Source organism: Amblyomma maculatum, chromosome 10, assembly GCF_055883805.1.
Source record: "Amblyomma maculatum isolate TAMU_Amacu chromosome 10, ASM5588380v1, whole genome shotgun sequence".
Lineage (NCBI taxonomy): Eukaryota > Metazoa > Arthropoda > Arachnida > Ixodida > Ixodidae > Amblyomma > Amblyomma maculatum.
In genome coordinates this window covers 12,863,857-12,876,532 of record NC_139353.1, presented here as the reverse complement: position 1 = coordinate 12,876,532, position 12,676 = coordinate 12,863,857, and the positions used below count along the sequence as shown (strand labels likewise).

The 12,676-nt window shown below is 46.2% G+C and overlaps 1 protein-coding gene and 1 long non-coding RNA gene across 3 annotated transcripts in view; one reads left to right on the top strand and one right to left on the bottom strand.

Moving 5' to 3' along the window:
* The window catches only part of LOC146175634 (acyl-CoA:lysophosphatidylglycerol acyltransferase 1-like), a 128,339-nt gene that overhangs the window by 67,508 nt on the left and 48,155 nt on the right, over nt 1–12,676 (bottom strand). The window contains exon 1 of one of the 2 annotated variants that reach the window (XM_084582029.1): nt 11,538–11,630. The exons of the other annotated variant lie outside the window; for it this stretch is intronic. Coding sequence (XP_084438155.1) covers nt 11,538–11,576 — 39 coding nt within the window. The 5' untranslated portion in view covers nt 11,577–11,630. Of the gene's footprint in view, nt 1–11,537; nt 11,631–12,676 lie in introns of those variants that run through there. 2 annotated transcript variants of the gene reach the window in all.
* LOC146175635 (uncharacterized) lies at nt 5,788–9,037 on the top strand. Its single transcript, XR_014701147.1, has 3 exons — nt 5,788–5,944; nt 6,418–6,498; nt 8,416–9,037. It is a non-coding gene; the product is annotated as an uncharacterized LOC146175635 (long non-coding RNA).

Sequence of the window (12,676 nt, the reverse complement as noted above, 5' to 3'; positions counted from 1 at the left end):
ACTTGCCACCGAATTTTTATCTGTTGTAGGCCGTCATTGCACCCGCCACCGCTTTGGTGGTGGACGACGGCTGTTGCGGCGCGCGTCGTTCTCTCCCTCTTCTTTTTCTTTCTTCTCTAGTCAGCACGAGGCAGCGGAGGTGGCTCAGCTAGCTCCGCTGCCTCGTGCGGAGGTGGCTCAGCTAGGCGAAACGAAGAGGCGTGCGTGTGCTGTGCGATGTCAGCGCACGTTAAAGATCCCCAGGTGGTCGAAATTACTCCGTAGCCCTCCACTACGGCTCCTCTTTCTCTCTTTCCACTTTCCCTCCCACCTTACTCCCTTCCCTTACGGCGCGGTTGCGCTGTCCACAGAAAACAAGTGAGACAGTTATCGCGCCTTTCCCTTCCTATAAATAAATCAGGCAGCGGAGGTGGCTCAGCTAGAGCCAGTAGCAGACCCGTGCATTTTCTTTTCCTTTGCTGTGCGATGTCAGCGCACGTTAAAGAACCCCAAGTGGTCGAAATTTCCGGAGTCATCCGCTACGGCGTCTCTCACAGCCTGATTCGCTTTGGGACGTTAGACCCCCCAATTCAAACCAAACAACAACAGTAGCACTGATATAGAACAGCACACGGATGCCTCTTCGTTTCGCCCTCATCGAAACGCAGCCGCCGGCTTTGACTAAAGTGCACCTCTTCGTATGAGAACGCGGTAAGTTATCGACACAGTATGAAGTATGTGAGCGTGCACTCCCGACTACGTCAACGTCAAGTTGTTTAGTTTTGTGCATTTCCTGAAAGAAGCCACCATGACAAGCTCGAATCATCCGCTCTATGTGTGAACGTCTGACCTGAAATACAGATCGATGCTTAGCTTTCGAGTATGGCCCAGAGGGTGGTGGTGGTGGAAAGCATTTATTGAAAAATGAGAGGTTTCTTGAAGAGCCAACCCTAGTGGGCTGCTCCCCTTACAATACTAGGTGGAGTCCCTTATTCCGGAGTTATATCCCTGTAGAAAATGCGCGTGAAATAACAGGCATTTTGAAATAAAATTTCTGTTCCCGTATTGACCGAAACACTTTCACAATAAAAAAAAAAAAGAGAAAAACTAATTTTCTGTTTTGCAGCCGAAGTCTTGGTTGGAAGGCAAACAAATTTAGAAACATATGTCGTCTGCTCAACTCCCTATCGCCGCTAGTACTCGGATAGTAGACGTCTGCTAAATTGGAAGCGAGACGGTATAACCATGCCAAGAAGGAGCCATCCGAAGAACAGCTGCATAACAATTTTGATGCATGAAGGGATAACTAGTGGCACCACATTGAGGTCAGTTATTGGTGCCTACGAGCATATAGTGGAACAAAAGAGAAGGGCAAGTTTGGTTTGGTTTGTGGGGTTTAACGTCCCAAAGCGACTGAGGCTATGAGAGATGCCGTAGTGGAGGACTCCGGAAATTTCGACCACCTGGGGATCTTTAACGTGCGAAGTGGCTCCGTACCACAGTGGTATCTGTACGCATGTATGCGTTCATTCCATTCGCCGTTTCGGTGGCTAGACAACGAATGTTGCTAGGCCAACTTTATGGGTGCCATCGAATACTGCCAGCGCCAAAAAGAAAAAAAAAAAAAGAGCTTCCGTGCAACGGGATTGTCTGCCTTTTACGGGCAACAAAACATGCAAAATAAAAGAAGAATGAATGAAAAATAGACGTCATTCTGTAAGCGGCACCAGAAAAAATAAAACAAACAAAAACCCCCGTGCAATGAAAGAAAAATAAAATAAAAAAAACGTAGTACAACAAATGATTCGTGAATTAAAAAAAAAATTTCTGTTCATTGCAAAAAAAAAAAAGTCAAATCACACACACAAAAAAAATTTAGATAGAGAAAACAAAGCGGAAGAAAAAATTAGTATTTTTTTTTAATTTTCGTTCTTTTTGCTTTTCATTTTACAACTTACTTTGCAAGCAGTCAAATACGTGCACGCGCATCGCAGTGGAGGTTGCATGGTTTTTGGTGTCTGAGCAAGGAGCAGGCGGGCAGTCGCTCCGCGTTTTCTTTCTTTTTTTTTTTATGCCTTTATTCGACACGACTGAAAGAAATTAAAAAAAGGAAAGGAACCGCAAAACAAAGCGGCTACGGAAGACCGCAAGGCAAAACGGAAAGCCCAGACATAACGAAACTGAAGCCCTCCACCTCCGTTGCCTCACAGCTCATGCGCATAAAGAGGGCCTTCATCGCTTGCAAGCAATATATATAACGCACGCGAAATGAGCTCCCTCGAAGTAGACACACTTTATTAACGCCCCCGGCTGTTGCCCGAAGGGCCACACGAAGGAATTCACACCGAGCGTTAACGACAGCACTTTCGCAGTAGCAACGGCCCTCCCTCGCGACGGTAATGATTATGTGGTGTCCAACGACCGTCAACCGCCGCTATACCAACACCACGTAAACGCGCGAATTCTGGACATGGCGCGTCCGAAACAAAACCACAGAACCGGTGTTTACCGTTCACTTTCCAATTTACTCTTTCGCCCTTGGTAGAGACACCGGCTGCCCACGAATCACTGCTGGCCGCCAGAGCGTCATTAGCCACGGCGAATTAGGAGCAGAGTTCCAACAAAACAAATAGCCTGTGGCAGGGCTATTTGTTCCTTCGAGCTCCTTCGAGACGTGTACTTTCCGCCAATGCGAAAAAAGGCGCAGCTCGTCCATCCCTCCGGCAAAAGACCCAACGGGCGAGAACACATATCGACGCGGGTGAATAACGGGTCCGTTCAACCCGGCAGCGGATCCGGCGGCGCAGCAGGTCGCTTTCCGGCCTCCGCGATACAACCAGCTGCTCGTCGCCGTGCGGTACTCGAAGGTGAACGTCGATCGCCGCTTCACACCGACCATGCAGCACAGCGAGTCACCTTCGCCTCACTGATCAGTTGGTTGGTGTGCCAACATAGGAACCGCAGCGGGCGCCACCTGCAATGCAGTCAGCTGGCGCTCTGTGCCGCCGACTCTACGACTCGCTTTTCTGACCATTTTACTTTCCTAATACTGCGGCCTACGACGGGGTGAGCTATACGAGATGCACTGTACAGTGTATTCTTGGACCCTCACCGAAGTCGAAGTACTCGGGCGTTTCCGCCCTCTGCCTACATCCTCATCCTTTCAAAGCGAGAAGGAATGCCACCTCGGTTACGAAGGTTACACTGTAAAAACAAAAACACCTTTTTGGGCATTTGTCTGATTCAAAACACCCTTACTCCCTGAGTCTAGGGTGTTCGTGCCATTGGAAATCACCTCTTGCATGCCAAAGGGGTGCTTTGGTTGGAGAATATGCCTTAGGGTGTTATGGGCAAGCAATATCACCTAACATGCTGGGGGTATATGGCTGCGTAACTTCGTAGCCTTTTATACACAAGCGGCGCTGCTAATATAACCCAACACCTAAATAAAGCCCCAAAAGTAACGTTAAAATTAAAATTACACACGAATGGTTTCTAAAAATGAAACAGAAACAAACAAAATTTCACCGCCAGGAGGCCGCCGGTAGCTACGAACGCTCTTTTCAAATTTCACAATATGGCCGTTAGCATTGTGGGGTGCGTTTCGACCACGTTTCGGCGAATGCTGAATGTGCTTCTTCGATTGTGTACCCTCGTGAAATGTGTTGCATTTCCCATGCATATGTGTTACAGAAGTGTGTACGCTTGTGAAGTGCCTTCTACATGTGGTGTTTAACGCAAACGGGCATTTATCGTGTCGGCAAGTGTCCGGGCTTCTTTTTGCTTTGCTCAGGCCGAAGGACTGCTGCATCGCTTTATGTTTGAGATGTTCGAAAGAAGAAGGCATGGACGATTTTTTTTTCTGCGTGACTAAGAGGTATATGCGCTGATTATATTGCACTCGCGCTGAAATCGCACTGGTTGGTTCGGTGCCGGTGATACGAAGGCGGACAGCGTACTTTGCGGCTGACGCAATCGTCTGTAAAGGTAAGCCTATTCTCACGCATATTGCGCTTTGTGGGAACAGTGTCCTGCCGGATTGCTGCATTCTGTGTCTTTTTGTGCCGGAACGCTCCAGAATGGGCTGAAATGAAAACGTAAGACAAGCGCTTGTTTTCACCTGGCTGCCAAAATGACATCGCACATGTAGTAGATGTCGCGGCGAGTTACGCAGGTTTCGCACAAGAACATCAGTCTCAACTTTCTTGAACAGAAATAATGTATGTGCTACGTTTCCTTGCATTTTGTGCGCGCAGGAGGTTCACGAAACGATTTTCGTTTCTTGACAGTTTGATACTTGCGCTCAGTTCGCAACGACTCGGTTTTGTTCTACCGTTTCCGTTCGTGCGGCAAGGTCATGTTGGCGTACTACCTTAATTCTCCTAGCACTCTCGACTCCCCCTCCCCCCCTCCTCCCTTATCTCTTACACTTCGCGCTCGCTCTCCTGAAACCTCTTTCATGCTTCGTCGTCTTCTTTCACTCGGAGCGCTGCGACCCCCCCCCCCCCTTTTTTTTTTATTTACTCGGAGCATAGGCGCGCACTGTCCTGCTGCTTGGGGAGCGTCCTCCCGCAGCCCTTCCGTTTAAACTTTTTGTTCAGGAGGCTATGTTCGTTTTCGGCAGCCGTTCAGCGCGGCACGCCTCTGCGCTCGTGCTCTCGGCATCGAAGTGCGCTGGTCGGCCGGCCTGGTTGCATAATAGTTTATTCCAAACTGCGTAAACTATATGCCGCTATCATCAGCCTATGTTAACTTCCCCGCGTCTGGATTTGCCTTTTTTAATCACAATGGGAACATTTTTCATTTTACGGGGACCATATTTTGTGGTTGCATGGAGTGCGAATTTGCATTTTTATTATGCTGCTTTTGTTATGGCGCTTACTTTCGCTCTCGAAGAATCATTTAGGTACAGTATTTTATTTTCAGCAAGACTTCAATTAAGGCACTTGTACACGTGCTAAGTCAGCTGATGTGGTTCAAACCATCCAGTTTTCATTATTTTTGTGGTCACATTTCAACATAACTGTTTGACCGCATTACTTGATTTTTGTAGTGTCTTTAGACTAGAATAAATGGATATTCGATACTGATGCCTCAGCATTCAAGTAGAGGTCGACAGCTTGAATTCTGTGGCCAAATATTGTACCGGATGTTGCTATTACAAAGTTTGATTCTGACCAGATGTTTACTTTTTTTGTCTTTTGCTTAAATGTACATATGAAGCGGTTATCATAGCCTTAGTCGCATATGTTTACCTTCTTTGCTCATCACAGTGCGCATATTGCAGGCAAATTTGTGACTTACTGTTATTAAAAAATTTGTAATGTATGTATTGAAAGCAGTTTACTGATTTAAAGGGCCCAGAAAACAATTTGACTTTCATATGCTAACGATGCATGTCTGTAGATTGTCTCTGAGAATTGAAGCCTATGTTTTAAAGCTGAGCGGGGACCTTTAGTTTAGAGATATATTACATATTTTATTGCCATTCAGCCGTGTGCCAAGTTGAGGAAAGGAGGATCATAATTTTTGCTTTGTTATTTTTTATATTAGACTTTCCTTAATATTCCTTGCAGTTTGGCGATGAGTGCCAAAATACTGATGGTTTTTGCAGTTTTCTAACCTTCGTAAATATTTGTATTTGCTGTTTGCTAATGCCAGTTTTTTTTTTTTTTCAGATATGTACAAAGGCATCAATTGCCTTAGCTTTTGTACAATGATTTTTAATATTCAGTTACTTGAAACATTGAGTAAAATGAATTCTTCATGGCTATCATTCACACAAACTTGCAGCTCTTACATGACGTCAACATGCTGATCAAGAAGGACGGCAAAGAGGCATTTGAAATTGGCCTTAACAAGACACTTGTCTTGGTTTTGAAGGACACCATTCGTGCAAGAAAAAAGGACATTGCCCGGGTGCTCGAAGTATGTTCTGAGGGAATGCGTGAAAGGAGAAAGAAGCGTAAGTATTAAGCTGTTTCCTTTTGTTTGCTGCATGTGCTATCTAATTGGCAGTTTTCGCTAAATGCCTACATTTTTGCAATTTTGCATTGCCTTATAGATATACTAAAGACATGGCTGAGCATCAGAAAGAATAATAAAACCATAACTAGCCTGTGCATTTCTTCTTATGTAACAATTTTTGCATTAGCTAAATTTAAATTACCTATTGTTCTTCTCCATTGTAATGGTGCAGCCTTTTCGAATCTGTTCAACTAGTAGCAGAGAATTAGGTGATACCTGATTCAAATCTTCACAAGCTTTGCTAATTTTTGCTGTCAGATGTTCGGCTTTCAGTTTGCGTGCCTCTACATGTTTTCAATTTTGTTTATTTGCCTTCCTAAATTAGACAATAAATTATCGCCTCGAAACTCGGCTGTCTCTTTTTACCTGCAAGGAGGTACACCATTGTTGTGTTGCTTATTTCTATTGTAGATGTACAGACAGTATGCATTCTGCAACTCTTGGCAAACATTGGGAACCAGCCGAGAGCTCTGGATGTTGTTTGTATCATTTGTAAGTTTTCTCTTTGTCATTTGAATATTCAGGAAGCCTACTTGAAACCGACATTATTAGCGAATTTTCTTTGTTTCTAAAATGGTTTACAGTCTAACTTGTAATATGTATTAGTGATTCATAATTCAAATAGAAATACTACACAAGTTTTCATCACAACTGTGAATTCTTTGGTGTGAAAGGATTAGTTGCACTGTAAGTACAATCAAAAGCACTTTTAAGAGACTCCTGCCATCACATGCTTACCACGTCGTATTGCATACAAGAGTCACCTGATGAAGCACTGGTAATGTCAAGATTGGTGCAGCGTGCCATTTGACTAAGCACTCTGCTGCAGTGGACCAGCAGTGCTTTATCAGATGGCTCTTGCAGGCAGCTTGGTGGGGTTTAGCATTTGCTGGAAAGGGGTCTCTCAACCTGCTCATGCATGCTAGTACCTAACATGTTCCTAATGCCTGGAATATATAATCTGAGACTGCTTCAAAAGAAATATTTGCCACATTGTCTTATCCTACAGGCTTCTGAAGGTGGGTAATGCAGTTTAATGGTTGTTTTTAAAAAAATGCTATAATTTTCTAGCCAAGTTTGAAATGATGTAATAATTTTAATTCTTCTGAGATTAGGTTTACAACATTGGTTGGGAGAAAATACTGCTGTGTTTCAAGGTTCATGCTGTATAAATATAATGCCTTCAACTACAGATGCTAACATTTCATGCATTAACCATGTGGCACTGTCATAGACATTCTCATTTATAGTAAACATTCTCAATAAATCCAAATTGTTATTTTTGCATTTCAGGTTAGTCAACATATTTTTAGTATTCGAACCTTTAGTATTTCAAAGTGCTCAGACTTGCCTGCCGCTATAACGATTACAACTTCTTGAACACTTGAGCTTCCTGCCGCCTCTTGAGGCTCACCACTGAGGTTCTGGATGTCTATGCATACAATGTGCTATGCGTGGAAAATGTTTTAACATGCCATGTTTCAGTGTTGACATTTTTTAGAGCTTCTGCTGCTTGGTTGTTTGGTAATGCTCTGCTGTTGCACATGTAATTGTCGCTCGACTCAAAGCTCCAGTGTACACTTTCAATTAATAATGTGTGATGAAGTTTCAGAACTGCCACATAGAGCAGCGAGAACACTTTTTCCTTGTTACTAAACCTTAAATGTAAACACTTCAGGAAGCATTGCGATGACCTAGGGCTTGGCTGGTTCATACTTAGCACAAGAAGACGTGCAAAAGTTCAGAAATGCATTATGTGTTATGTATTACATGCACTTTGTTTTTTTTTTGTAGTGCCCCATCACTAAGTATGCTCTTTCCACGTATTTTTTTTGTTTGGTTCTGCAGTATCTACTTGGCCAGTGCAGGGTATGCTGTAGGCCTTGTGTGAAGCCTTGAATTGAGCCAGCTGTTAATATTTTAGTAGTAAACACCGTGCTCCAGCGCTGTTTATTGTTTATTTACATTTTTAACTATCATAATAAGCATTCCAGTTCATGTGAAATGAAAAGTTCGTGGGGCAGCGTAGAAGTTCTCTAACCCAGGTGCTTTTGATGAGTGTAGCCATTTTTGTTTGATAAAATAGCTTGCATAATCTAAAATTACCAAGCAACAGCATGCTGCATGAATAAAAATGGGTTGACATTATGTGCTCTCATTTATGACTTGATCAGACTGCTGGCTTTGTGCCTCCTGAACCAACCATAACAGTATATTCTGCATTGTTAATTGTGAGATAACCACCAGTGGTTTCCGATAGGGCCCTTTTCCAGCACACTGCTGTACACTAAAGGGACATTGGCGTATTCTAAATATAGAGTAGAAAATATGTTGAATTTGCTTTTTGCCAGGTGCAGTGCATATTTATACAGCTGCTCTGTTATGCACTTCTTTCACAATTTTATCAAGGAACAGGAAGAAAAGCCTGCCACGCCGTGCGTCGGATATACTGGGAGCAGCATCAAAGAAGCTGAAGAGCATTTCCCCTTCATTCAGCAGCGGAAGCTTCTTCGAGTCATCGACTCTACTTAGGGTATTGTTCCAATAATGGGTTGATTTTGGCTGTTCAATCTGACATATGACAAGGGGTCCGACAATTTGTGCTGCTTTATAGAGCACCTCCTTTTGGGCGTCTGCGTGTCGAAGCCAAGATGCGCTGCACGATGCTTTATTTCATCGCTTAAGGCCGAATGTTATGCAAGCGCACGCGTTGACACTGACAAAGCATAGGATTAATATTGTGTACTGCGATTATTGTTGCATACGACTAAACGTTTTGTTGTTTTTTAAGGAATGTCACCATGCTTTGTGTTCATTGTTCGGTTCTGTTTTTGAAAAAAATTGTATACTTTGTTGTCTGCATTTGTTGGAACCGTTTTGCTTCTTTCATTTTTTTAGGTATTTACGTACATACCATGTTTGTTTTTGCCCGTCTGCTGGGCTCTCGGTGGAGAGTGGCAGTATTGTTAAATAAATGAGGTTCCATAGCGCGCATCAATGAAGAAACAGAACACAAGTGCCCCCCTGCCCCCTCCCCCCCTCCTCCACCAGCACCCGAGCACCCACTAGCCCGAACCCTGACCATTCTATGCCGAATAAAAGACTTCCAGTTTCCTTCTGTGTGACATTTTTTTGTAACATGCTCTGTGAATTTGAAAAAAACAATCATACTGGCATGGGCCACTCCAGATGTCAAAATAATGGCATGCAGCATCTCTTTACATGCTCATTTGGCATTACAGGTGGTTAAAAGGAATACCATTAAGCTTGATTGCAAATGTGCACATAGGAAAAGCATTAAGGAACGTGTAGTGGCAAAAGTAATTCCTAATTAGAGAATGCAATATATGGACGTTATCCGCACTGATTTTTATCAAGGGGTGTAAGGGTGCAATGCCTCTGCTTCCACCCTGCAATAGGGTGTAAAAGTGATGAAAACACCCCAGTGCATTGGCCCCATAGAAGGGTGTTATGACCAACCAAAGCACCATCTTTGAGGGTGTACTGGCACTCTGAAGCCACTTTTTTTCAAGGGTGCATGGGTGTTAGTTATAGACATGCGAAAACACCTAATAAGGTGTTTTTGTTTTTACAGTGTAACTTCCACTGCGTGATCTCGTGTACTAATACAGGTGGCGGATTCCGCGATACCAACACTGATCACGCTCAATCGGCTACGGTGAAGAGCCGGCTCTGCATGGTGCATCCACCCGCCCGACTTGAACAGCATCTCACCAGTGAACTGTGGAGACTACACGAATTGGCAGAACTCTCAACGATCGGCTGTTGATATACCAACATAGCAACCACGCAATGTAAAGTCGTTGTCAAAAGTATAGAACCCACAGGGTGTGATTCTGAACCACTTCGTGCGGCTTCTGATGCATTTCCAGTGTCCCGATCGATCTCTCGGTGGCCAGAAGATTTTTGCCCTACCCTCTCCAATGGGAAGATCCTCCAGTAATGCTAAATCAGCGCCAGTACACGGCTCAGAAGCGGACCCACTAGGCTCTGCACTTTTGACAAAGGCTGTACGTCACCTACTACCCGAATTTCTCCTACAGGGCCATTTCAGCGGTTCATTTCGAACATGTGCCGTAAGGCGCACAACTAGGCGAGACCAGCCATACACTTTTACTAGTCAGCACAGACCTGCTCTATTAAACTAGCCAAGTTACTATATCGCACGCTCTTCCCGGGACATGATGGTTATTACCAACCTGAAATTCGTCCCTGAAATGCCGTCAACAAGCACAGTTCCGGCTTCCAAAACACTCGGAGTGTTCGCCAATTGAACTGCGTTTTCAGGGTGCCGTCCCGGCTCCGCTTCCTCCCTGGTGAAACCTTCCCTACCAAACAAGCGACTAGCATCCGACCGCGCTTAGACGCTGGCAACACACTTTCTATTCGCACCTCAACATTTCATCTCTAAGCCTACGCCTCCGTGCGACGTTTACCCTACCTATGGAACCCACCACGGCTCTCTCTGCTCCTCACATGCCAAGCCCACAGTCTCCTGCCGAACTATAGGATGTCCTAGAGTCCATTATCTATTTCATGCTGCACCTTTTCAGCCCTGCAATATTGGTTATTTGGCCACTAAACGCGATAACAAAGAAATTTACCTTTCGAGCTGACCACAATGTGCCCAAGTGTCCATACATAGTTGCCACACTCCATGGCCTGTTTCGACGCGCTCTACCCCCTTAGGAGAAACCGCCGTGCACACACGTACGATGATAATCATTCCCAACGTCAAAGGCCCGTTTACTATTACAGCCCTTCCCACCTATCACAGTTTCCGCTACACCTCTGCGCTCCGCCTAACTAGCCGACAAGGTATCAGTACTGCTGCGTTATCGGGGACAGCGCTGTTCTGGCTCAAATCCCAATCGATCGCGAAGAAAGTGGCTTGTCCCTTAACGCGAGCCCTGGCAGCTATCACCCCCAACCCCCTCTAACGTAGGCAGTGCGGAAGAGGTCAACGACCGGAACCGAGTAAACCCTGTACCCATCTGACATCCACGGAGCTTTAACAGTTCACACACGCTCCATATTTCACTTGTTTGGCACTTTACTGAGCGCCTTGTATTTTTGTAAGACTTTGCGGTCAAGTCTACAGTACAGAAGACATATAGCCTTCAATAAAAACAGCCGACCTACCCTTTGTCGACGCCGCTAAAGGGCATTATGTGAAAAGAGAAACAGGCACTTAAAACACGTCAGCGTTCAGGGCCAGAGGACGCGCAGCCCCATAAACCGTAACCACACGCACACTCGCTGACGTAGCGCGGAAAACGGCCGATGATTCACCGCAGTTTCCGGCGAAAGCGGCTCATCTCGGCAGATAAGTAAAAAAAATGCTGTACCGTCTGAGAACGAACAACCGCCCTCGGTGGCGCCGACCGCTTGGTAGACGACAGCAACAAACGCGCATAAAAACAAAGCGAGCAGCCACGCCAACAAGAGGGCTACACGGCAATGTCGTCAGCTAAACCATAACGCGGTATATTAGTAGGCACACTACGTACCCGCTTGGCGTACATCCTGTTCACGCCGTGAGGAATCATCTCGGCGTGGTCTGTGCCTCGACAAAACACACAGGTGGTCGCGGATGAGGGGGAAAGGGACTCCTTTTTTTCGAGAGGCTTCTCTACCAGTTCCCCGCCGTCGCACAGCCCACGCACGAGAACGCGCACAGTGTTTCTGAGACAATGGTTCCGGTTGAACGCCGGCTTGCAGCAGCCACGGCACAACAAAGCACGGCGCCGAGACAGCGGAAGAGAGCCCAAGCACGCGCCACCAGGCGCTAGGCACAACACGGCGACGAAGACAAAGTCGAAGAGAAGCGGCAGCGCAGAGAACGTCGAACGTTCGTTCGTTGCTTCACAGACGATTCATTACTTAGGCTGGAAAATGGCGTTGCGGTGCAGCGAACAATCGGCAGACTGAGAATGTCCACATCGAGATGTTGGCTTGTAGTACGGGGAGTAAACAACCGGGGTTGCATAGGGTGCAGCTACGTCTGAAAACTCTCCAAAAGCGAAATATGGCAGCAGACGACAGACCTTGTGAATTGCAGGCGACACTGAGCAGCTTCCTGGCGTTTACCTTCGCGGCGAAACAATCGTTCTTTAGCGAACTTTTCTGCACACTGTAGGGTAGTCACGTCAGCAGCGACGGAAACGAGCCGCACGTATGCTCGGTGACGTCGACTAGCTCACGCAGGAACGCAACACCGTAGGCCGTAACGGCGACGCCGAGGAGCAGACGACGCACCATCCGCCGAATACAACAGCAGACGACGCCAAGCAAAGCACTGCGGCGCGACTCGCAGACGGCGCCGTCGCCAGTCGCGGAGGAGAGGAACGACGCCGAGGAAGAAGAGCAAAAATCAAACTCCCGTTGCATGGATGGCGAAGCCGATTCACCGCCGCTGTTTCTGTTGCTCTGACGTCCTTGTCCGGCGACGTATAAATTGCAATGCGCCTGGCGCAGCGATGCAACGCGTGCCAGCGATCTTACGCGAAGGCGACTGGACCCAACACACACACACCGGCACGACCGGCCTCGAGCAGACAACGCGACTGAGTGGCGGACAGGAGACGCGAAACCGGACTGTTCATGGCTGTGCCCTACAACCAGAAACAAGCCACGCGGGGAGAAGAAA